The following is a 26,862-nucleotide window of genomic DNA, read 5'->3' on the forward strand; positions in this document are numbered from 1 at the left end:
GAAAAACATTGCAAACATTTAAAGTGATCAACAAAATTACGGCAGATCAGGATCTAGAAGCAAATGTGAGGCTGCGCTTGGGCCGGACGACCTGGGAGGAGCTCGTGACATCACTCAGTGTAGGCGAGGCTTAAGTCAGGCAAGAAGTGAGATAGAATAATAATTTTATGGACTCCCTGGTGCTGCCCTCTATGTGTCTGATGCATAAATTACTAATAGATGATCATCGCTCATTATTACACCTCATGTCCACGGATCGTCTGGGAAATACCCAGAATTCTAAGCAGAAGAAGAAAGGAAGTGAATCTAAGAATTATCGGAAGAATCTTTGAGCATTTCCCGGACAATCCATCGCCTGGACACAAGGTCCATGACTTCATGTTACATCCCTGTATATCCCATTGAGGGAGCACTAGAAATCAACTGCCCCAGGCAAGGGCTGGATACAGCGAATAAGCTCTGAACATGGAGGGAGTCCACCAGTACATGGAAGGAGCTACACTCAGGAGCGGAGGTGATCGGCATGGAGGGCTTTTCCACAGGTGGATTCTGGGAACTGAGGCCGGAGGACGGATGGGATGGAACCATCAGGATGACACGGAAGGATTTTGGTCCTCGATGTTGTTTTTATGTATCTATTCTGTTTAGGATTTATAATTTGTATCGAATAGTTTTGGGCGCGTCAGGGGGAGGGGCCTGGCGCTCGCACCCTCCGGCACCCTGATTGGCGTTACGTTACCTGACACATTGCAGCCAATGACGCGGGCAGATGAGTATTTAACCCATTATGCCCTATAGCGTCCAGAGTGCGTCGCCACTTATTTGTGTCCCGTCTTCCCTCCCTGGACCACGGCGACCACTAATAAAGAAGAATTGGGTCAGTGCCGCTTCTTTCTTTTCTTGGAATTATGTGATCGGATTTGGGATAAGAAGAAATGACAAAGGCCGAATAAAGCTCCACAAATAGCAGGAAGCTGCAGCTCACTACCCGGCGACACTCACTGAAAGGGGTAAAGGTAAAGGGTCGTTCCATATCCTATTTTCCAGAGGATTTCACTTCCTGTTCTGTCCCCTGGTCATAGTATAGAATGAAGCAGGACACCGGGAGCGGCAGGACAGACGCCAGAACCAGAGTGATGAGGGCAGTGGAGCAGGGTAAGTGTACTGTGTGGCCCCTATTCCTGGACTCCCCCTTTAAGCTCTGCTCGGGCTCTGCTATATCTGGGCGCTGGTCGTGTTGCTGATTGTAGAAGGCGCAGAGGTGACAGTACTGTAGGCCGGAGTGGAGGTCACCGGGACATGAGTCTTGGAGTGAGTCAGCCCAATGATCAGACCAATCACAATGATGAGTATTATGATGATGATGATGAGCACACAGCGACGACTCTGGAGGAGGAAGAGCAAGAAGACAAAGTGTGACAACATGGCCGACAACACACAACCCCACCACATCATCCCAACCACAGCAGAGAGGAACCACACAACCCCTCTGCGCTTCTACTGCCACACCCCCTGCCACCACTGCCACTACTGCCACACCCCCACTCACAACAACTGCCACACCCCCTGCCAGCAATGCCACACCCACTACCACCACCGCCACTACTGTCCTCCTCCATCCCTCTCATATAGTGGCCTCCTGTCCTCCGCCATCTCCCCTCATATAGTGGCCTCCTGTCCTCCACCCCCCTCATATAGTGGCCTCCTGTCCTCCTCCATTCCTTTCATATTGTGGCCTCTTGTCCTCCTCCATTCGTTTCATATTGTGGCCTCCTGTCCTCCTCCATCCCTCTCATATAGTGGCCTCTTGTCCTCCTTCATCCCTCTCATATAGAGGCCTCCTCTCCTCCTCCATCTTCCCTCATATAGTGGCCTCCTGTCCTCCTCCATCCCTCTCATATAGTGGCCTCTTGTCCTCCTCCATCCCTCTCATATAGTGGCCTCTTGTCATCCTCCATCCCTCTCATATAGTGGCCTCTTGTCCTCCTTCATCCCTCTCATATAGTGGCCTCTTGTCCTCCTCCATCCCTCTCATATAGTGTCCTCCTGTCCTCCTCCATCCCTCTCATATAGTGTCCTCCTGTCCTCCTCCATCCCTCTCATATAGTGGCCTCTTGTCATCCTCCATCCCTCTCATATAGTGTCCTCCTGTCCTCCTCCATCCCTCTCATATAGTGGCCTCTTGTCCTCCTCCATCCCTCTCATATAGTGACCTCTTGTCCTCCTTCATCCCTCTCATATAGAGGCCTCCTGTCCTCCTCCATCTCTCTCATATAGTGTCCTCCTCTCCTCCTCCATCCCTCTCATATAGTGTCCTCTTGTCCTCCTCCATCCCTCTCATATAGTGGCCTCTTGTCATCCTCCATCCCTCTCATATAGTGGCCTCTTGTCCTCCTTCATCCCTCTCATTTAGTGGCCTCTTGTCCTCCTCCATCCCTCTCATATAGTGTCCTCCTGTCCTCCTCCATCCCTCTCATATAGTGGCCTCTTGTCCTCCTCCATCCCTCTCATATAGTGGCCTCTTGTCATCCTCCATCCCTCTCATATAGTGTCCTCCTGTCCTCCTCCATCCCTCTCATATAGTGGCCTCTTGTCCTCCTCCATCCCTCTCATATAGTGACCTCTTGTCCTCCTTCATCCCTCTCATATAGAGGCCTCCTCTCCTCCTCCATCCCTCTCATATAGTGTCCTCTTGTCCTCCTCCATCCCTCTCATATAATGGCCTCTTGTCCTCCTCCATCCCTCTCATATAGTGTCCTCCTGTCCTCCATCCCTCTCATATAGTGCCCTCCTGTCCTCCTCCATCCCTCTCATATAGTGTAGTCCTGTCCTCCTCCATCCCTCTCATATAGTGTCCTCCTGTCCTCCTCCATCCCTCTCATATAGTGGCCTCCTGTCCTCCTCCATCCCTCTCATATAGTGGCCTCCTGTCCTCCTCCATCCCTCTCATATAGTGGCCTCCTGTCCTCCTCCATCCCTCTCATATAGTGGCCTCTTGTCCTCCTCCATCCCTCTCATATAGTGTCCTCCTGTCCTCCTCCATCCCTCTCATATAGTGGCCTCTTGTCCTCCTCCATCCCTCTCATATAGTGACCTCTTGTCCTCCTTCATCCCTCTCATATAGAGGCCTCCTCTCCTCCTCCATCCCTCTCATATAGTGTCCTCTTGTCCTCCTCCATCCCTCTCATATAATGGCCTCTTGTCCTCCTTCATCCCTCTCATATAGTGGCCTCTTGTCCTCCTCCATCCCTCTCATATAGTGTCCTCCTGTCCTCCTCCATCCCTCTCATATAGTGGCCTCTTGTCCTCCTCCATCCCTCTCATATAGTGGCCTCCTGTCCTCCTCCATCCCCCTCATATAGTGTCCTCCTGTCCTCCTCCATCCCTCTCATATAGTGTCCTCCTGTCCTCCTCCATCCCTCTCATATAGTGTCCTCCTGTCCTCCTCCATCCCTCTCATATAGTGGCCTCCTGTCATCCTCCATCTCCCCTAATATAGTGGCCTCTTGTCCTCCTCCATCCCTCTCATATAGTGTCCTCCTGTCCTCCTCCATCCCTCTCATATAGTGGCCTCTTGTCCTCCTCCATCCCTCTCATATAGTGGCCTCTTGTCCTCCTCCATCCCTCTCATATAGTGGCCTCTTGTCATCCTCCATCCCTCTCATATAGTGTCCTCTTGTCCTCCTCCATCCCTCTCATATAGTGTCCTCCTGTCCTCCTCCATCCCTCTCATATAGTGGCCTCCTGTCCTCCTCCATCTCCTCTCATATAGTGGCCTCTTGTCCTCCTCCATCCCTCTCATATAGTGTCCTCCTGTCCTCCTCCATCCCTCTCATATAGTGGCCTCTTGTCCTCCTCCATCCCTCTCATATAGTGGCCTCCTGTCCTCCTCCATCCCTCTCATATAGTGGCCTCTTGTCCTCCTCCATCCCTCTCATATAGTGGCCTCTTGTCCTCCTCCATTCCTTTCATATTGTGGCCTCTTGTCCTCCTCCATTCCTTTCATATTGTGGCCTCCTGTCCTCCTCCATTCCTTTCATATTGTGGCCTCTTGTCCTCCTCCATTCCTTTCATATTGTGGCCTCTTGTCCTCCTCCATCCCTCTCATATAGTGGCCTCCTGTCCTCCTCCATCCCTCTCATATAGTGGCCTCTTGTCCTCCTCCATCCCTCTCATATAGTGTCCTCCTGTCCTCCTCCATCCCTCTCATATAGTGGCCTCTTGTCCTCCTCCATCCCTCTCATATAGTGTCCTCCTGTCCTCCTCCATCCCTCTCATATAGTGTCCTCCTGTCCTCCTCCATCCCTCTCATATAGTGGCCTCTTGTCCTCCTCCATCCCTCTCATATAGTGTCCTCCTGTCCTCCTCCATCCCTCTCATATAGTGGCCTCCTGTCATCCTCCATCCCTCTCATATAGTGGCCTCCTGTCCTCCTCCATCCCTCTCATATAGTGTCCTCCTGTCCTCCTCCATCCCCCTCATATAGTGGCCTCCTGTCCTCCTCCATCCCTCTCATATAGTGTCCTCTTGCCCTCCTCCATCCCTCTCATGAAGTGGCCTCTTGTCCTCCTCCATCCCTCTCATATAGTGTCCTCCTGTCCTCCTCCATCCCTCTCATATAGTGGCCTCCTGTCCTCCTCCATCTCCCCTCATAAAGTGGCCTCCTGTCATCCTCCATCCCTCTCATATAGTGGCCTCCTGTCCTCCTCCATCTCCCCTCATATTGTGGCCTCTTGTCCTCCTCCAACCCTCTCATATAGTGTCCTCTTGCCCTCCTCCATCCCTCTCATGAAGTGGCCTCTTGTCCTCCTCCATCCCTCTCATATAGTGTCCTCCTGTCCTCCTCCATCCCTCTCATATAGTGGCCTCCTGTCCTCCTCCATCTCCCCTCATAAAGTGGCCTCCTGTCATCCTCCATCCCTCTCATATAGTGGCCTCCTGTCCTCCTCCATCTCCCCTCATATAGTGGCCTCCTGTCCTCCTCCATCCCTCCCATATAGTGGCCTCCTGTCCTCCTCCATCTCCCCTCATATAGTTGCCTCCTGTCATCCTCCATCCCTCTCATATAGTGGCCTCCTGTCCTCCTCCATCTCCCCTCATATAGTGGCCTCCTGTCCTCCTCCATCCCTCTCATATAGTGGCCTCCTGTCCTCCTCCATCTCCCCTCATATAGTGGCCTCCTGTCATCCTCCATCCCTCTCATATAGTGGCCTCCTATCCTCCTCCATCTCCCCTCATATAGTGGCCTCCTGTCATCCTCCATCCCTCTCATATAGTGGCCTCTTGTCCTCCTCCATCCCTCTCATATAGTGGCCTCCTGTCCTCCACCATCCCTCTCATATAGTGGCCTCTTGTCCTCCTCCATCCCTCTCATATAGTGGCCTCCTGTCCTCCTCCATCTCCCCTCATATAGTGGCCTCCTGTCCTCCTCCATCCCTCTCATATAGTGGCCTCCCGTCCTCCTCCATCCCTCTCATATAGTGTCCTCCTGTCATCCTCCATCCCTCTCATATAGTGTCCTCCTGTCCTCCTCCATCCCTCTCATATAGTGGCCTCCTGTCCTCCTCCATCCCTCTCATATAGTGGCCTCTTGTCCTCCTCCATCCCTCTCATATAGTGGCCTCCTGTCCTCCACCATCCCTCTCATATAGTGGCCTCTTGTCCTCCTCCATCCCTCTCATATAGTGGCCTCCTGTCCTCCTCCATCTCCCCTCATATAGTGGCCTCCTGTCCTCCTCCATCCCTCTCATATAGTGGCCTCTTTTCCTCCTCCATCCCTCTCATATAGTGGCCTCTTGTCCTCCTCCATCCCTCTCATATAGTGGCCACCTGTCCTCCATCCCTCTCATATAGTGGCCTCTTGTCCTCCTCCATCCCTCTCATATAGTGTCCTCCTGTCCTCCTCCATCCCTCTCATATAGTGGCCTCCTGTCCTCCATCACTCTCATATAGTGGCCTCTTGTCCTCCTCCATCCCTCTCATATAGTGGCCTCTTGTCCTCCTCCATCCCTCTCATATAGTGGCCTCTTGTCATCCTCCATCCCTCTCATATAGTGTCCTCCTGTCCTCCTCCATCCCTCTCATATAGTGTCCTCTTGTCATCCTCCATCCCTCTAATATAGTGTCCTCCTGTCCTCCTCCATCCCTCTCATATAGTGTCCTCCTGTCCTCCTCCATCCCTCTCATATAGTGGCCTCTTGTCCTCCTCCATCCCTCTCATATAGTGGCCTCCTGTCCTCCTCCATCCCCCTCATATAGTGTCCTCCTGTCATCCTCCATCCCTCTCATATAGTGGCCTCCTGTCCTCCTCCATCCCTCTCATATAGTGGCCTCCTGTCCTCCATCCCTCTCATATAGTGGCCTCTTGTCCTCCTCCATCCCTCTCATATAGTGTCCTCCTGTCCTCCTCCATCCCTCTCATATAGTGTCCTCTTGTCATCCTCCATCCCTCTCATATAGTGTCCTCCTGTCCTCCTCCATCCCTCTCATATAGTGTCCTCCTGTCCTCCTCCATCCCTCTCATATAGTGGCCTCTTGTCCTCCTCCATCCCTCTCATATAGTGGCCTCCTGTCCTCCTCCATCCCCCTCATATAGTGTCCTCCTGTCATCCTCCATCCCTCTCATATAGTGTCCTCCTGTCATCCTCCATCCCTCTCATATAGTGGCCTCCTGTCCTCCTCCATCCCCCTCATATAGTGTCCTCTTGTCCTCCTGTCCTCCTCCATCCCTCTCATATAGTGGCCTCCTGTCCTCCATCTCCTCTCATATAGTGGCCTCTTGTCCTCCTCCATCCCTCTCATATAGTGTCCTCCTGTCATCCTCCATCCCTCTCATATAGTGGCCTCCTGTCCTCCTCCATCTCCCCTCATATAGTGGCCTCCTGTCCTCCTCCATCCCTCTCATATAGTGGCCTCCCGTCCTCCTCCATCCCTCTCATATAGTGTCCTCCTGTCATCCTCCATCCCTCTCATATAGTGTCCTCCTGTCCTCCTCCATCCCTCTCATATAGTGTCCTCCTGTCCTCCTCCATCCCTCTCATATAGTGGCCTCCTGTCCTCCTCCATCCCTCTCATATAGTGGCCTCCTGTCCTCCTCCATCTCCCCTCATATAGTGGCCTCCTGTCATCCTCCATCCCTCTCATATAGTGTCCTCCTGTCCTCCATCCCTCTCATATAGTGGCCTCCTGTCCTCCTCCATCCCTCTCATATAGTGGCCTCTTGTCCTCCTCCATCCCTCTCATATAGTGTCCTCCTGTCATCCTCCATCCCTCTCATATAGTGGCCTCCTGTCCTCCACCATCCCTCTCATATAGTGGCCTCTTGTCCTCCTCCATCCCTCTCATATAGTGGCCTCCTGTCCTCCTCCATCCCTCTCATATAGTGGCCTCTTGTCCTCCTCCATCCCTCTCATATAGTGGCCTCCTGTCATCCTCCATCTCCCCTCATATAGTGGCCTCCTGTCCTCCATCCCTCTCATATAGTGGCCTCTTGTCCTCCTCCATCCCTCTCATATAGTGTCCTCCTGTCCTCCTCCATCCCTCTCATATAGTGGCCTCTTGTCCTCCTCCATCCCTCTCATATAGTGGACTCCTGTCCTCCATCCCTCTCATATAGTGGCCTCTTGTCCTCCTCCATCTCCTCTCATATAGTGGCCTCTTGTCCTCCTCCATCCCTCTCATATAGTGACCTCCTGTCCTCCATCCCTCTCATATAGTGGCCTCCTGTCCTCCTCCATCCCTCTCATATAGTGGCCTCTTGTCCTCCTCCATCCCTCTCATATAGTGTCCTCCTGTCCTCCTCCATCCCTCTCATATAGTGTCCTCCTGTCCTCCTCCATCCCTCTCATATAGTGGCCTCCTGTCCTCCTCCATCCCCCTCATATAGTGTCCTCCTGTCATCCTCCATCCCTCTCATATAGTGTCCTCCTGTCCTCCTCCATCTCCCCTCATATAGTGGCCTCTTGTCCTCCTCCATCCCTCTCATATAGTGGCCTCCTGTCCTCCTCCATCCCTCTCATATAGTGTCCTCCTGTCCTCCTCCATCCCCCTCATATAGTGTCCTCCTGTCATCCTCCATCCCTCTCATATAGTGTCCTCCTGTCCTCCTCCATCCCTCTCATATAGTGTCCTCCTGTCCTCCTCCTTCTCCTCTCATATAGTGGCCTCTTGTCCTCCTCCATCCCTCTCATATAGTGGCCTCTTGTCCTCCTCCATCCCTCTCATATAGTGGCCTCTTGTCCTCCTCCATCCCTCTCATATAGTGGCCTCCTGTCCTCCATCCCTCTCATATAGTGTCCTCTTGTCCTCCTCCATCCCTCTCATATAGTGTCCTCCTGTCCTCCTCCATCCCTCTCATATAGTGTCCTCCTGTCCTCCTCCATCCCTCTCATATAGTGGCCTCTTGTCCTCCTCCATCCCTCTCATATTGTGGCCTCCTGTCCTCCTCCATCCCTCTCATATAGTGTCCTCTTGTCATCCTCCATCCCTCTCATATAGTGTCCTCCTGTCCTCCTCCATCCCTCTCATATAGTGACCTCCTGTCCTCCTCCATCCCTCTCATATAGTGACCTCCTGTCCTCCTCCATCCCTCTCATATAGTGTCCTCCTGTCCTCCTCCATCCCTCTCATATAGTGGCCTCTTGTCCTCCTCCATCCCTCTCATATAGTGGCCTCCTGTCCTCCTCCATCCCTCTCATATAGTGTCCTCCTGTCCTCCTCCATCCCTCTCATATAGTGTCCTCCTGTCCTCCTCCATCCCTCTCATATAGTGGCCTCTTGTCCTCCTCCATCCCTCTCATATAGTGGCCTCCTGTCCTCCTCCATCCCCCTCATATAGTGTCCTCCTGTCATCCTCCATCCCTCTCATATAGTGTCCTCCTGTCCTCCTCCTTCTCCTCTCATATAGTGGCCTCTTGTCCTCCTCCATCCCTCTCATATAGTGGCCTCTTGTCCTCCTCCATCCCTCTCATATAGTGGCCTCTTGTCCTCCTCCATCCCTCTCATATAGTGGCCTCCTGTCCTCCATCCCTCTCATATAGTGTCCTCTTGTCCTCCTCCATCCCTCTCATATAGTGTCCTCCTGTCCTCCTCCATCCCTCTCATATAGTGTCCTCCTGTCCTCCTCCATCCCTCTCATATAGTGTCCTCTTGTCCTCCTCCATCCCTCTCATATAGTGGACTCCTGTCCTCCATCCCTCTCATATAGTGGCCTCTTGTCCTCCTCCATCTCCTCTCATATAGTGGCCTCTTGTCCTCCTCCATCCCTCTCATATAGTGGCCTCCTGTCCTCCTCCATCCCTCTCATATAGTGTCCTCTTGTCCTCCTCCATCCCTCTCATATAGTGGACTCCTGTCCTCCATCCCTCTCATATAGTGGCCTCTTGTCCTCCTCCATCCCTCTCATATAGTGTCCTCTTGTCCTCCTCCATCCCTCTCATATAGTGGACTCCTGTCCTCCATCCCTCTCATATAGTGGCCTCTTGTCCTCCTCCATCCCTCTCATATAGTGTCCTCTTGTCCTCCTCCATCCCTCTCATATAGTGGACTCCTGTCCTCCATCCCTCTCATATAGTGGCCTCTTGTCCTCCTCCATCTCCCCTCATATAGTGGCCTCCTGTCCTCCTCCATCCCTCTCATATAGTGACCTCCTGTCCTCCTCCATCCCTCTCATATAGTGTCCTCCTGTCCTCCTCCATCCCTCTCATATAGTGGCCTCTTGTCCTCCTCCATCCCTCTCATATAATGGCCTCTTGTCCTCCTCCATCCCTCTCATATAGTGTCCTCCTGTCATCCTCCATCCCTCTCATATAGTGGCCTCCTGTCCTCCTCCATCCCCCTCATATAGTGGCCTCTTGTCCTCCTCCATCCCTCTCATATAGTGTCCTCCTGTCCTCCATCTCCTCTCATATAGTGGCCTCCTGTCCTCCTCCATCCCCCTCATATAGTGGCCTCTTGTCCTCCTCCATCCCTCTCATATAGTGTCCTCCTGTCATCCTCCATCCCTCTCATATAGTGGCCTCCTGTCCTCCTCCATCCCCCTCATATACTGGCCTCCTGTCCTCCTCCATCCCTCTCATATAGTGTCCTCCTGTCCTCCTCCATCTCCTCTCATATAGTGGCCTCTTGTCCTCCTCCATCCCCCTCATATAGTGTCCTCCTGTCCTCCTCCATCCCTCTCATATAGTGTCCTCCTGTCATCCCCCATCCCTCTCATATAGTATCCTCCTGTCCTCCTCCATCCCCCTCATATAGTGTCCTCCTGTCATCCCCCATCCCTCTCATATAGTATCCTCCTGTCCTCCTCCATCCCTCTCATATAGTGGCCTCCTGTCCTCCATCCCTCTCATATAGTGGCCTCTTGTCCTCCTCCATCCCTCTCATATAGTGTCCTCCTGTCCTCCTCCATCCCTCTCATATAGTGTCCTCCTGTCATCCCCCATCCCTCTCATATAGTATCCTCCTGTCCTCCTCCATCCCCCTCATATAGTGTCCTCCTGTCCTCCTCCATCCCTCTCATATTTTGTCCTCCTGTCCTCCTCCATCCCTCTCATATAGTGTCCTCTTGTCCTCCTCCATCCCTCTCATATAGTGGCCTCCTGTCATCCTCCATCTCCTCTCATATAGTATCCTCCTCTCCTCCTCCATCCCTCTCATATAGTGGCCTCTTGTCCTCCTCCATCCCTCTCATATAATGTCCTCCTGTCCTCCTCCATCCCTCTCATATAGTGGCCTCCTGTCCTCCTCCATCCCTCTCATATAGTGGCCTCCTGTCCTACTCCATCTCCTCTCATATTGTGGCCTCCTGTCCTCCTCCATCTCCTCTCATATTGTGGCCTCTTGTCCTCCATCTCCCCTCATATAGTGGTCTCCTGTCCTCCTCCATCCCTCTCATATAGTGTCCTCCTGTCCTCCTCCATCCCTCTCATATAGTGTCCTCCTGTCCTCCTCCATCCCTCTCATATAGTGTCCTCCTGTCCTCCTCCATCCCTCTCATATAGTGTCCTCCTGTCCTCCTCCATCCCTCTCATATAGTGTCCTCCTGTCCTCCTCCATCCCTCTCATATAGTGTCCTCCTGTCCTCCTCCATCCCTCTCATATAGTGGCCTCCTGTCATCCTCCATCTCCCCTCATATAGTGGCCTCTTGTCCTCCTCCATCCCTCTCATATAGTGTCCTCCTGTCCTCCTCCATCCCTCTCATATAGTGGCCTCTTGTCCTCCTCCATCCCTCTCATATAGTGGCCTCTTGTCCTCCTCCATCCCTCTCATATAGTGGCCTCTTGTCATCCTCCATCCCTCTCATATAGTGTCCTCCTGTCCTCCTCCATCTCCTCTCATATAGTGGCCTCTTGTCCTCCTCCATCCCTCTCATATAGTGTCCTCCTGTCCTCCTCCATCCCTCTCATATAGTGGCCTCTTGTCCTCCTCCATCCCTCTCATATAGTGGCCTCCTGTCCTCCTCCATCCCTCTCATATAGTGGCCTCCTGTCCTCCTCCATCCCTCTCATATAGTGGCCTCTTGTCCTCCTCCATCCCTCTCATATAGTGGCCTCTTGTCCTCCTCCATTCCTTTCATATTGTGGCCTCTTGTCCTCCTCCATCCCTCTCATATAGTGGCCTCTTGTCCTCCTTCATCCCTCTCATATAGTGGCCTCTTGTCCTCCTCCATCCCTCTCATATAGTGTCCTCCTGTCCTCCTCCATCTCCTCTCATATAATGGCCTCTTGTCCTCCTCCATCCCTCTCATATAGTGCCCTCCTGTCCTCCTCCATCCCTCTCATATAGTGGCCTCCTGTCCTCCTCCATCTCCTCTCATATAGTGACCTCCTGTCCTCCTCCATCCCTCTCATATAGTGGCCTCCTGTCCTCCTCCATCTCCTCTCATATAGTGACCTCCTGTCCTCCTCCATCCCTCTCATATAGTGGCCTCTTGTCCTCCTTCATCCCTCTCATATAGTGGCCTCTTGTCCTCCTCCATCCCTCTCATATAGTGTCCTCCTGTCCTCCTCCATCTCCTCTCATATAATGGCCTCTTGTCCTCCTCCATCCCTCTCATATAGTGCCCTCCTGTCCTCCTCCATCCCTCTCATATAGTGGCCTCCTGTCCTCCTCCATCTCCTCTCATATAGTGACCTCCTGTCCTCCTCCATCCCTCTCATATAGTGGCCTCTTGTCCTCCTCCATCCCTCTCATATAGTGGCCTCCTGTCCTCCTCCATCCCTCTCATATAGTGGCCTCCTGTCCTCCTCCATCCCTCTCATATAGTGGCCTCTTGTCCTCCTCCATCCCTCTCATATAGTGTCCTCCTGTCCTCCTCCATCCCTCTCATATAGTGTCCTCCTGTCCTCCTCCATCCCTCTCATATAGTGGCCTCTTGTCCTCCTCCATCCCTCTCATATAGTGTCCTCCTGTCCTCCTCCATCCCTCTCATATAGTGGCCTCCTGTCATCCTCCATCCCTCTCATATAGTGGCCTCCTGTCCTCCTCCATCCCTCTCATATAGTGTCCTCCTGTCCTCCTCCATACCCCTCATATAGTGGCCTCCTGTCCTCCTCCATCCCTCTCATATAGTGTCCTCTTGCCCTCCTCCATCCCTCTCATGAAGTGGCCTCTTGTCCTCCTCCTTCCCTCTCATATAGTGTCCTCCTGTCCTCCTCCATCCCCCTCATATAGTGTCCTCCTGTCATCCTCCATCCCTCTCATATAGTGTCCTCCTGTCCTCCTCCATCCCCCTCATATAGTGGCCTCTTGTCATCCTCCATCCCTCTCATATAGTGGCCTCCTGTCCTCCATCTCCCCTCATATAGTGGCCTCCTGTCCTCCTCCATCCCCCTCATATAGTGGCCTCTTGTCATCCTCCATCCCTCTCATATAGTGGCCTCCTGTCCTCCATCTCCCCTCATATAGTGGCCTCTTGTCATCCTCCATCCCTCTCATATAGTGGCCTCTTGTCATCCTCCATCCCTCTCATATAGTGGCCTCCTGTCCTCCATCTCCCCTCATATAGTGGCCTCTTGTCATCCTCCATCCCTCTCATATAGTGGCCTCCTGTCCTCCTCCATCCCTCTCATATAATGGCCTCTTGTCCTCCTCCATCCCTCTCATATAGTGTCCTCCTGTCATCCTCCATCCCTCTCATATAGTGGCCTCCTGTCCTCCTCCATCCCCCTCATATAGTGGCCTCTTGTCCTCCTCCATCCCTCTCATATAGTGGCCTCCTGTCCTCCTCCATCCCTCTCATATAATGGCCTCTTGTCCTCCTCCATCCCTCTCATATAGTGTCCTCCTGTCCTCCTCCATCCCCCTCATATAGTGGCCTCCTGTCCTCCTCCATCCCTCTCATATAGTGTCCTCTTGCCCTCCTCCATCCCTCTCATGAAGTGGCCTCTTGTCCTCCTCCATCCCTCCCATATAGTGGCCTCCTGTCCTCCTCCATCCCTCTCATATAGTGTCCTCCTGTCCTCCTCCATCCCCCTCATATAGTGTCCTCCTGTCATCCTCCATCCCTCTCATATAGTGTCCTCCTGTCCTCCTCCATCCCCCTCATATAGTGGCCTCTTGTCATCCTCCATCCCTCTCATATAGTGGCCTCCTGTCCTCCATCTCCCCTCATATAGTGGCCTCCTGTCCTCCTCCATCCCCCTCATATAGTGGCCTCTTGTCATCCTCCATCCCTCTCATATAGTGGCCTCCTGTCCTCCATCTCCCCTCATATAGTGGCCTCTTGTCATCCTCCATCCCTCTCATATAGTGGCCTCTTGTCATCCTCCATCCCTCTCATATAGTGGCCTCCTGTCCTCCATCTCCCCTCATATAGTGGCCTCTTGTCATCCTCCATCCCTCTCATATAGTGGCCTCCTGTCCTCCTCCATCCCTCTCATATAATGGCCTCTTGTCCTCCTCCATCCCTCTCATATAGTGTCCTCCTGTCATCCTCCATCCCTCTCATATAGTGGCCTCCTGTCCTCCTCCATCCCCCTCATATAGTGGCCTCTTGTCCTCCTCCATCCCTCTCATATAGTGGCCTCCTGTCCTCCTCCATCCCTCTCATATAATGGCCTCTTGTCCTCCTCCATCCCTCTCATATAGTGTCCTCCTGTCATCCTCCATCCCTCTCATATAGTGGCCTCCTGTCCTCCTCCATCCTTCTCATATAGTGGCCTCTTGTCCTCCTCCATCCCTCTCATATAGTGTCCTCCTGTCATCCTCCATCCCTCTCATATAGTGGCCTCCTGTCCTCCTCCATCCCCCTCATATACTGGCCTCCTGTCCTCCTCCATCCCTCTCATATAGTGTCCTCCTGTCCTCCTCCATCTCCTCTCATATAGTGGCCTCTTGTCCTCCCCCATCCCCCTCATATAGTGTCCTCCTGTCCTCCTCCATCCCCCTCATATAGTGTCCTCCTGTCCTCCTCCATCTCCTCTCATATACTGGCCTCCTGTCCTCCTCCATCCCTCTCATATAGTTTCCTCCTGTCCTCCTCCATCTCCTCTCATATAGTGGCCTCCTGTCCTCCTCCATCCCTCTCATATAGTGTCCTCCTGTCCTCCTCCATCTCCTCTCATATAGTGGCCTCCTGTCCTCCTCCATCCCTCTCATATAGTGTCCTCCTGTCATCCTCCATCCCTCTCATATAGTATCCTCCTGTCCTCCTCCATCCCTCTCATATAGTGGCCTCTTGTCCTCCTCCATCCCTCTCATATAGTGTCCTCCTGTCCTCCTCCATCCCTCTCATATAGTGTCCTCCTGTCATCCTCCATCCCTCTCATATAGTATCCTCCTGTCCTCCTCCATCCCCCTCATATAGTGGCCTCCTGTCCTCCTCCATCCCTCTCATATTTTGTCCTCCTGTCCTCCTCCATCCCTCTCATATAGTGGCCTCCTGTCCTCCTTCATCCCTCTCATATAGTGGCCTCTTGTCCTCCTTCATCCCTCTCATATAGTGTCCTCCTGTCCTCCATCTCCCCTCATATAGTGGCCTCCTGTCCTCCTCCATCCCTCTCATATAGTGGCCTCCTGTCCTCCTCCATCCCTCTCATATAGTGGCCTCCCGTCCTCCTCCATCCCTCTCATATAGTGGCCTCTTGTCCTCCTCCATCCCTCTCATATAGTGGCCTCTTGTCCTCCATCTCCCCTCATATAGTGGCCTCCTGTCCTCCTCCATCCCTCTCATATAGTGTCCTCTTGTCCTCCTCCATCCCTCTCATATAGTGGCCTCCTGTCCTCCTCCATCCCTCTCATATAGTGGTCTCCTGTCCTCCTCCATCCCTCTCATATTGTGGCCTCCTGTCCTCCTCCATCCCTCTCATATTGTGGCCTCCTGTCCTCCTCCATCCCTCTCATATAGTGTCCTCCTGTCCTCCTCCATCCCTCTCATATAGTGTCCTCCTGTCCTCCTCCATCTCCCCTCATATAGAGGCCTCCTCTCCTCCTCCATCCCTCTCATATAGTGGCCTCCTGTCATCCTCCATCACTCTCATATAGTGGCCTCTTGTCCTCCTCCATCCCTCTCATATAGTGTCCTCCTGTCCTCCTCCATCCCTCTCATATAGTGTCCTCCTGTCCTCCTCCATCCCTCTCATATAGTGGCCTCTTGTCCTCCTCCATCCCTCTCATATAGTGTCCTCCTGTCCTCCTCCATCCCTCTCATATAGTGTCCTCCTGTCCTCCTCCATCCCTCTCATATAGTGTCCTCCTGTCCTCCTCCATCCCTCTCATATAGTGTCCTCCTGTCCTCCTCCATCCCTCTCATATAGTGTCCTCCTGTCCTCCTCCATCCCTCTCATATAGTGTCCTCCTGTCCTCCTCCATCCCTCTCATATAGTGTCCTCCTGTCCTCCTCCATCCCTCTCATATAGAGGCCTCCTCTCCTCCTCCATCCCTCTCATATAGTGGCCTCCTGTCCTCCTCCATCCCTCTCATATAGTGTCCTCCTGTCCTCCTCCATCCCTCTCATATAGTGGCCTCCTGTCCTCCTCCATCCCTCTCATATAGTGGCCTCCTGTCCTCCTCCATCCCTCTCATATAGTGGCCTCCTGTCCTCCTCCATCTCCTCTCATATAGTGGCCTCCTGTCCTCCTCCATCCCTCTCATATAGTGGCCTCCTGTCCTACTCCATCTCCTCTCATATTGTGGCCTCCTGTCCTCCTCCATCTCCTCTCATATTGTGGCCTCTTGTCCTCCATCTCCCCTCATATAGTGGTCTCCTGTCCTCCTCCATCCCTCTCATATAGTGGTCTCCTGTCCTCCTCCATCAATCTCATATAGTGTCCTCCTGTCCTCCTCCATCCCTCTCATATAGTGGCCTCCTGTCCTCCTCCATCAATCTCATATACTGGCCTCCCGTCCTCCTCCATCTCCCCTCATATAGTGTCCTCCTGTCCTACTCCATCCCCCTCATATAGTGTCCTCCTGTCCTCCTCCATCCCCCTCATATAGTGTCCTCCTGTCCTCCTCCATCCCCCTCATATAGTGGCCTCCTGTCCTCCTTCATCCCTCTCATATAGTGGCCTCCTGTCCTCCTCCATCCCTCTCATATAGTGGCCTCCTGTCCTCCTCCATCCCCCTCATATAGTGGCCTCTTGTCCTCCTCCATCCCTCTCATATAGTGTCCTCCTGTCCTCCTCCACCCCCCTCATATACTGGCCTCCTGTCCTCCTCCATCCCTCTCATATAGTGGCCTCCTGTCCTCCTCCATCCCTCTCATGTAGTGGCCTCCTGTCCTCCTCCATCTCCTCTCATATAGTGTCCTCCTGTCCTCCTCCATCCCTCTCATATAGTGGTCTCCTGTCCTCCTCCATCCCTCTCATATAGTGGTCTCCTGTCCTACTCCATCTCCCCTCATATAGTGGCCTCCTGTCCTCCTCCATCCCTCTCATATAGTGGCCTCTTGTCATCCTCCATCCCTCTCATATAGTGTCCTCCTGTCCTCCATCTCCCCTCATATAGTGGCCTCCTGTCCTCCTCCATCCCTCTCATATAGTGGCCTCCTGTCCTCCTCCATCCCTCTCATATAGTGGCCTCCTGTCCTCCTCCATCCCTCTCATATAGTGTCCTCCTGTCCTCCATCTCCCCTCATATTGTAACCCCCCCCCCCCCGTTCCAGGGTATTAAATGAAAGAAATACTTTACTACTTTTTTGCCTCATTCCTTTCCCTGGAGCTCAGAGATGGCGGAGGAGGGGGATAAAGCAAGGAAGGGTAGGAGCTACCTCCACATTCCCCTTCTGTAGAGCACATTAGAGACACGTGGAGGAAGCAGGAGCTGATTCCACCTCTTGGTCCCTCCTCTGCAGCTCTAGTGAGTCAGCGCAGGGACCAGGAGGTGGCAAAACCCAGGACAAGCCGGGACATTCTCCCAACTGCCCGGGACGGCGGGACAACGCCCAAAACCGGGACTGTCATGCTGAATCCAGAACGATTGGGAGCTATTCCCTTACCACCACCACTGCCACACCCTCTCTCACCACCACTGACACAACTTCTACCCCCCAACACTGCCCCATCCCCTACCAACACCACTGCCACCATTGCCACACATCCTACCACTGCCCAACCAACGCCTCCCACCACTGAATTGCTCTCTACCTCCACCGCTGACCTACCTCATACCATCTGAATTACATGTATGTAACATGGTGGATCTACAAGAGCTTCATGTACCACTATCCATGTGCACTTACCACACGCCCCCTCCCTTGCCCGGAAGCTACGGGGTCTGTGTCTGTGTGTCCAGGGGTGCCCTGTAATAAGAGTATAATAATCACATGGTGAGCGAGTGGGTGCATATGTGTGCGATGTGTAGTCATACTGAGGCACATGTATAGACCTGTCTCGGTGCATGCGCTCAACTGCAACTTAATGGGGCTCATTTACTTACCCGGTCCTGTCGTGATCGAGTGGTGTGCTGTCCGGCGAGGATATCCACCAGGTGTCGCTTCTGCGCGGAGGTCCGCCGGAGTTCACCTCGTTCTTCCGATGCATGTAAGTGCTTGATCTTGCGACACAAATCCTTTATTAAATTCTGCGGTTTGTCCGAATGCGTTGGGTTGTCAGACGGTCACACACACCCATTTCTGTCATGCGCAAGCCGGCGGCGATGCGCCAAAATCCGATCGCGTGCGCTAAATCCCGGGGAAATTCAGTGCAAAACAGAAATCGTCGGGAGACCCGACGAAAATGCGTCTGGTGGACCCTTAGTAAATGAGCCCCAATGTGTGACCGTCTCCCTTCACACTTGACCTTTGGTGCAGATCTAACGTTGCCGCCGACCCGGTGGCTGATTGGCTGATTGCTGCTTCTGAAAACTTTTTGTGACTTTTGTTTAAAAAAGTTGCTATTTCACCTAAGACCAAACGTCGAATCGCACTATAAGCTTCATCAATGCATCGTGCAGCCCTATTACACGTGTTCATCTATATGTGTGTATGTAGCTTCATGTCTGTAGTATCTGCATGGTGCCACTGCGGACATCTCTTTGATGCAGACACAGATACATGTGACCTGTGTAACTGCAGGATCAAAGCGATACCAGATAACATGGCCCGTGGATGGGTATAAGTGGATTTATACATTGTAACATTCTCATATCATCCAGAGCTCCCAGGTGATACATGCCCCGTACATGCCCCGTACATGCCCCGTACATGCCCCGTACATGCCCCGTACATGCCCCGTACATGCCCCGTACATGCCCCTACATGGCCCCATGCATGGCCCCATGCATGCCCCCTACATGGCCCCATGCATGCCCCCTACATGGCCCCATGCATGCCCCCTACATGGCCCCATGCATGCCCCCTACATGGCCCCATGCATGCCCCCTACATGGCCCCATGCATGCCCCTACATGGCCCCTACATGCCCCATACATGCCCCATACTGTGTTAGTGTCTGAAGGGGGGGGGTACTTACATAGTGGTCCCTCCTATTGGCACCTGGGGGAAAAAAATAAAGTTATAAAATATCAGTATATATTGTGTTTGTCCTGGAGTAACATTTCATACTGCAGCCTGGTTGTACCATATTGTAGGGTCGTCTCGTGTCCCCACATTGTGGGACATTCTCTGTCTATGAGAAGGGTCTGCGGTCACCACTTCCCCCATCTTACCATTTTTACCCACTGCAAACTCTACAAGTTGTCATGTCGAGGGGGGGGGGGGTGGGGGGGCACCGATCCCTGATAAGAAGCCCTTAGGGAGAAGGGAAAGACAAACCTAAAGAGTCCGGAGAGTGTAGAGAATAATTACCATAACCTTCTATGATCCTCTTCATATCTTCTAGGGATCTGTTGGCTCCAGGTGAAGCGTTTGGCCCAGAAAGTGAGGCTTTATCTTCTGTGCTGAAGAGGAAGAGGTCCTGTGCGAGGCGTTGGATGCTCTGCTGGTGGGAGAGGATTCTCGACTTCTCCTCTTCGCTGCTGTTCTCCAGATCATCAAGGACCACCAGGACCTTCTTCTTACCTGAAAATAAAGAGTGTGAGAGATGGGTGCACACACCCACTAAGAACAGGGCCGGCGCTATGGGTAGGCAAAGTGGGCAATTGCCCAGGGCCCCCTGAAAGGGCAGAATCTCTTCTTTCAAATGAATCTTGAATTGTGTTTCTAGGTGTCAGGGATCCGGAGTTATTCAGGTTTAAAGTGAGAATATTATATATAAAAATCACTCCAGACGGCAGTTTAACAGTTAATATCTCAGTTTTCACTTAGAAACACACATTTAGATTCATATGAAAGAGGAGAGTCTCTTCTTTAATAGAAAGAAATGAGATTCTAGGTGTCACAGAGCCAGAGATACAGCCCCCTGAAGTGTCCCCCCCCCCTCCAGATTCTTAGCCATCAGGCTGCAGGGAGAATTTGCTGCACACAGGAGCTGCTGCACCTCACAGATAATGGAAATAGTCACTTTATATGTTACTACATTCTGATAAGGAATAATATCACCTAATGTTCATGTTTTATCCCTTCTCTATGCAGAACTATCTAAGCACACACTTTCTCTCTTATTGCCTTTTATTTCGTGATAGGTTTTTTTTTTTGCGAAAATTGACTGAACATTCCATCCTCTTCCCCTAATGTCGCTATTATATATTAATACTACGACCCAGAACGTGTCCATAAAGTTATATGTAACACCAATACACACACATGTTCTTTATTCCCCCCCATCCTCCATTACTTACCCCCATGTTATAAGGTTCTCACTCTCATTCCTATGAAGCGCGGAGGGACCTGTTATGGTGCAGCTTATTGGCGCACATCTAATAGTGACATTTATTATCTTGGGTTATGGATATATAGTTATTATTTGTGTCACCATTGTGTAAGCAGGATACAGTGATACATCTGTGTGACGCTCAGTGCAGTAATAGTTTGGTGTTCCCTGTGGATGTGACGTTCCCTTTGCTGCATATTTTGGTGAATATATTGTTGTGGGGTCTGTGTCATCTCCTCACATCTTACTGGTTTAGGAAAGTAGATTCTCTTTATATAAGTCCACAGAAATAGAGAAAATAATTTCACTATGACCGGAGCTCCAAAAATTCTCCTTCTCCCTCGTTATTCTATCTTAAAACATCGATGAACAGCACCAATCTTCACAATCACCAAAATTGTAAAAATTGCTCTGGTCAATAATGCGATAAAATATCCAGAAATGCCGAGCGGTGAAAGGGTTAATGCCCCTTGGTTGAATTCCCGGGTGAAGATGCTTATCACCTATCTGTCTGGTTATCTATCTCCTATAATCTGACCGTTTATATATCTCGCCTTTTCTCTATCTATTAATCAATCTTCTAATTCTCTTCTACTGTATTTATCCCTCATATCCATGTCCTGTATACACTCACCGGCCATTTATTAGGTACACCATGCTAGCCATCAGCACACCAACAGCTAACCGCACACCACCAGCCGACAGCACACCGCCAGCCACCAGCACACCGCCAGCCGACAGCGCACCTCCAGCCAACACCGCACTTCCAGCCGACAGCACACCACCAGCCGACAGCGCCCCGCCAGCCACCAGCACACCGCCAGCCGACAGCGCACCTCCAGCCAACACCACACTTCCAGCCGACAGCACACCACCAGCCAACAGCGCCCCGCCAGCCACCAGCACACTGCCAGCCGACAGCGCACCTCCAGCCAACAGCGCATACCACCCGACAGCACACCTCCAGCCGGCAGCGCACCTCCAGCCAACAGCGCATACCACCCGACAGCACACCTCCAGCCGACAGCACACCACCAGCCGACACCGCATACCACCAGCCGACAGCGCACCGCCAGCCACCAGCACACTGCCAGCCGACAGCGCACCTCCAGCCGACAGCACACCTCCAGCCGACAGCACACCTCCAGCCGACACCGCATACCACCAGCCGACACCGCATACCACCAGCCGACAGCGCACCGCCAGCCACCAGCACACTGCCAGCCGACAGCGCACCTCCAGCCGACAGCACACCTCCAGCCGACACCGCATACCACCAGCCGACACCGCATACCACCAGCCGACACCGCATACCACCAGCCGACACCGCATACCACCAGCCGACAGCGCACAGCCAGCCACCAGCACACTGCCAGCCGACAGAGCACCTCCAGCCGACACCACACTTCCAGTCGATAGCACACCGCCAGCCGACACCGCATACCACCCGACAGCATACCACCAGCCGGCCGACATAGCACCACGAGCCACCAGCACACCAACAGCCGACAGCACACCGCTAGCTGACCGCATACCACCAGCCGACACCGCACTTCCAGCAGACAGCACATTGCCAGCTGACCGCAAACCACCAGCCGAACGCGTACCACCAGCCGACCGCCAGCCAACAGCACACCACCAGCCACCAGCACACTAACAGCCAACAGCACACCCCAGCCACCAGAACACCGCCAGCTGACCACACCCCCCCAGCCGACCGCACACCACCAGCCGACAGCGCACCGCCAGCCACAAGAACACCACCGACCGCACACACCCAGCCGACATCACACCTCCAGCCAACAGTGCACCACCAGCACACTGACAGCACACTGCAAGCCGACCACTCAGCTGCTTCCCGTATGGTCTTTGTGCAGCCCTGCAGTGGGAGCCTCACCAAAAGCTGTCACACCAGTGATGAGAAGTCCGGCTCTTAGTGATCTGGATCATTAGGCTCCTCTCACTAAGAAGAGCCGGTTTTTCTGACTCCTGAACGGCTCCCTATTAAACATGTAATACGGGCTGCAGGCCAATCAGTTGGGGTTTAGTGAGCCATCAGCTCGCTGAGGTGAGCCAGCTCATGTTGTTCATGTGAATGAGCCGGTTCTTTGTGCCAGCTCGTTCAGGTATGACCCATCACTATCATCCACAACACTTTTACCTTGATAATGAGCTGTCAGCTCTCTCTGCATCTGGAGGATACCGAGAGCATGTGCAGCCCCCCGGCCTGCCGGACCCCTCTGATATGGCTGAATCAGTGATAATCACACCATTGCATATTCCCCTGAATCTCCTCTACAAACACTGAAGCCTAAAGAATAGAAAACTGCTAAATAAGTTCCTATAAAACCAGAGTGCGGAGTCTCCAGGCATCTCCCTGTGTGCCCCCTTCCTATGAGCAATGATAGGTGATGGGTGGATGGGTCTCACCAAATACAATGCTGAGATGCTGCAGCTCCTCGTCGTACAGGGAGTCGGTGACATCGGTGATATTGAGCCTCCCTCTTCTCTTGGAATGGTAGAGAATGGCAAAGTCACACTTGGAGACTTCATCCTGGAAATTCTGGAATCTGTTTGTGATGGTGACTGTGCGGACATCCCTCACAGCCGAGAGGCTCAGGAGGTAGACCACCAGCCATTGATAACAAGATACCTCCTCCCTGGAACAGACTCCCACCAGCAGACGGCCCTACAATGAGACAGAACCCCAAAACCCCCAGAGGTCAGTATCATTCATGACTAGTGGTGGCCAAAGAGGACAACTCCTCAGCAGGAACTAGAGATGCCACCAACAAGTGGACTGACAGGTCCAGATGGGACAACCTGAGAACTGTTACCTCAATGAACACAAAGTGGAACCCTGGAGGGTCCTGAGGAAGCAGAACCCCAATATTCAGGGCTCCTCTATAGTCCTAGCTAAGGGCTCCCAGGAACATTTGGGATGGGAAATGGTGGTAAGACCAGGGCGTGAGGAGGGTGATGGGCACCTGGCGAGGGCTCCCATTCCTTATTCATATACATATTCTGCACATACATGCACATATAGGATGGAGCCGGGATATGAGGAGGGATTATGTATCCAGCACTCAAAAAAATCACAGAAATATGGATGAAATAAAGGAACCATTTTATGCTATTTTTGAGAGCTGGAGGATCTATCTTTTTGGATGAATGGTCTCACCGTTGGCCGATGTGGACCACCAGCTTATTGTCTTCTAAGTGAATACAATTATCCTGCTGTTAGTATGAGGAGGGATCCCCATGGATTATAGACATCCCAGGGTCATTAGTTCAAGGTTTTGGCAGAAGATATTTCCCGCAAATTGGTGCTGCCCGCCTGGAGGTGACCGGCCAGGATGACACCAGTGGTTAATTGGTTAAGGGGTATATTCCTCGGCCCCAGCGACAGCCTGTGATTGGAGAGGCTAAAGGATCACATGACAGGTCAGAAATAAATAAATACAGTGTCAGGATAAATACAGGAGAAGAAGGTGAACTCCGGGGACCTGAGCGGGGAAGCGGCATATGCAGGATATCGAGTGTAGGATCGTGCGCCCGATATCCTGCATGTGTCGCTTCCCCGCTCAGGTCCCCGGAGTTCACCTTCTTCTTCCTGGTGCATGTAAGTGCATTGTCCGTGTATAATGCGCTGTGCGGGGAGTCACTAAGATCCTGCGCCCGATATCCTGCATGTGTCACTTCCCCGCTCAGGTCCCGGGAGTTCACCTTCTTCTTCCTGGTGCATGTAAGTGCATTGTCCGTGTATAATGTGCTGTGCGGGGGGTCACTAAGATCCTGCACCCAATATCCTGCATGTGTCACTTCCCCGCTCAGGTCCCCGGAGTTCACCTTCTTCTTCCTGGTGCATGTAAGTGCATTGTCCGTGTATAATGCGCTGTGCGGGGAGTCACTAAGATCCTGCGCCTGATATCCTGCATGTGTCGCTTCCCCGCTCAGGTCCCCGGAGTTCACCTTCTTCTTCCTGGTGCATGTAAGTGCATTGTCCGTGTATAATGCGCAGTGTGGGGAGTCACTAAGATCCTGCACCCGATATCCTGCATGTGTCACTTCCCTGCTCAGGTCCCTGGAGTTCAGCTTCTTCTTCCTGGTCCATGTAAGTGCATTGTCCGTGTATAATGCGCTGTGTGGGGAGTCACTAAGATCCTGCACCCGATATCCTGCATGTGTCACTTCCCCGCTCAGGTCCCCGGAGTTCACCTTCTTCTTCCTGGTGCATGTAAGTGCATTGTCCGTGTATAATGCGCTGTGCGGGGAGTCACTAAGATCCTGCGCCTGATATCCTGCATGTGTCGCTTCCCCGCTCAGGTCCCCGGAGTTCACCTTCTTCTTCCTGGTGCATGTAAGTGCATTGTCCGTGTATAATGCGCAGTGTGGGGAGTCACTAAGATCCTGCACCCGATATCCTGCATGTGTCACTTCCCTGCTCAGGTCCCTGGAGTTCAGCTTCTTCTTCCTGGTCCATGTAAGTGCATTGTCCGTGTATAATGCGCTGTGCGGGGAGTCACTAAGATCCTGCGCCTGATATCCTGCATGTGTCGCTTCCCCGCTCAGGTCCCTGGAGTTCACCTTCTTCTTCCTGGTGCATGTAAGTGCATTGTCCGTGTATAATGCGCTGTGCGGGGAGTCACTAAGATCCTGCGCCTGATATCCTGCATGTGTCGCTTCCCCGCTCAGGTCCCCGGAGTTCACCTTCTTCTTCTTGGTGCATGTAAGTGCATTGTCCGTGTATAATGCGCTGTGCGGGGAGTCACTAAGATCCTGCCCCCGATATCCTGCATGTGTCACTTCCCCGCTCAGGTCCCTGGAGTTCACCTTCTTCTTCCTGGTGCATGTAAGTGCATTGTCCGTGTATAATGTGCTGTGCGGGGAGTCACCAAGATCGTGCCCCCAATATCCTGCATGTGTCACTTCCCCGCTCAGGTCCCCGGAGTTCACCTTCTTCTTCCTGGTGCATGTAAGTGCATTGTCCGTGTATAATGCACTGTGCGGGGAGTCACTAAGATCCTGTGCCCGATATCCTGCATGTGCCGCTTCCCCGCTCAGGTCCCTGGAGTTCACCTTCTTCTTCCTGGTGCATGTAAGTGCATTGTCCGTGTATAATGCGCTGTGCAGGGAGTCACTAAGATCGTACCCCCGATATCCTGCATGTGTCACTTCCCCGCTCAGGTCCCTGGAGTTCACCTTCTTCTTCCTGGTGCATGTAAGTGCATTGTCCGTGTATAATGTGCTGTGCAGGGAGTCACTAAGATCCTGCGTCCGATATCCTGCATGTGTCGCTTCCCCGCTCAGGTCCCTGGAGTTCACCTTCTTCTTCCTGGTGCATGTAAGTGCATTGTCCGTGTATAATGTGCTGTGCGGGGAGTCACTAAGATCCTGTGCCCGATATCCTGCATGTGCCGCTTCCCCGCTCAGGTCCCTGGAGTTCACCTTCTTCTTCTTGGTGCATGTAAGTGCATTGTCCGTGTATAATGCGCTGTGCCGGGAGTTACTAAGATCCGAATCAGTCGGATGGTCAGCCCACATGCCCCCGGATTTGTGTCACACGGAAGCAGCACAGCTGCACCAAAAGAGGATCAGTCCAAGCCGTTTAGGCCCCAAAAAAAGCGCACAAAAGTGCGATCAGTGACCCTTAGTAAATGAGCCCCATATATATTATACACACAACATATAATATGCATAAAACATATACATATAGCTATAACATATGGAACATTTGTTGCTCTCACCATTTTGTGTCTCGTTTCTTCTGATCTCAGATTCTTTTCTGAAGTCATAAAGAAAGTGAAAGTATAAAGTCCCCCCCCTCCCCCTCCCCCCTTCGCGCCTCCGCCCTACCATTCATCACTGGGCAGCAATCAGTGAGAGAGAAGAGCAGCTCCGCACACCGGACAGAGGGAGGAACGTCCCGGAGATTTCATGGGTTTATGGAATTCAATCCCTTCAGGACCGCGCCCTCTCCGGTTCCTGTGTTTCTGTTTCTTACTTGTCACATTTATCTCGCACTTTATGTAGATCCGGCGCTCGTATCTGTGGATAGATCAGATTTCCTAGTAACTTCATATAATATTCTACACCGAGTTCTGGAACGCTGGAAAATCTCCCAATATGGGGGAAGTGGCAAAAAAAAACCCCCGTTGCACCAATTTCTTGTGGCCTCCGTTTTTACTGTGCGTCCAGATGACTCCGCCCCTTTATTTTCTGGGTCGGTACCGTCACAGGGACCAGGTTTATATGGGTCTGTTATGTCTTATTACCATAAAATAAAGAACAATTCAAATGTAAAAGCGAAAGTAAAAAATCGACGAGCCGCACCCGGGATTCTAGACTGAAAAGTAAATAACAAGGTCCGTGACATAAGAGCACCCATTACAGGGGCACCGGTTATCCCAGCACTGGCACTAAAACGGGACCGGAAAAGCGCTGATTCTTCTGTTAAACCCCTTAGACACTGCAGCCGAATATGGACCAAAGCGTCTAAGCGGTGCAAAATTGTGTCGCACTCTGTAATAAATATGTCGCAAACGCCGACTAAGCTGTAACTCGCTCCTTTAGATGCAGAGATTTCAGAAGTGTCGAATAAAGTGCAACACAATTATGGTGCAAACGCTTTATAAATACACGTGCCGGGTCCAA

At 52.4% G+C, this 26,862-nt stretch overlaps 1 protein-coding gene across 2 annotated transcripts; it reads right to left on the reverse strand.

The window, feature by feature from the left end:
- LOC140075766 (uncharacterized) lies at positions 1-26,024 on the reverse strand. Of its 2 annotated transcripts, XM_072122047.1 has the most exons (6): positions 25,956-26,024; positions 22,639-22,897; positions 19,245-19,457; positions 18,910-18,932; positions 17,679-17,738; positions 1-1,386 (listed from the first exon to the last, which is right to left on the reverse strand). In XM_072122047.1, exons 1-6 carry the CDS (start codon positions 26,001-26,003, stop codon positions 1,216-1,218), a joined length of 774 nt encoding a protein of 257 aa, XP_071978148.1. In that variant the 5' UTR covers positions 26,004-26,024; the 3' UTR covers positions 1-1,215. The 2 variants fall into 2 exon arrangements, with proteins under 2 accessions (XP_071978148.1, XP_071978149.1); XM_072122048.1 differs by lacking the exon at positions 17,679-17,738.
- Between the last annotated feature and the right edge of the window lie 838 nt (positions 26,025-26,862).

Source organism: Engystomops pustulosus, chromosome 8, assembly GCF_040894005.1.
Source record: "Engystomops pustulosus chromosome 8, aEngPut4.maternal, whole genome shotgun sequence".
Taxonomy (NCBI): Eukaryota; Metazoa; Chordata; class Amphibia; order Anura; family Leptodactylidae; genus Engystomops; species Engystomops pustulosus.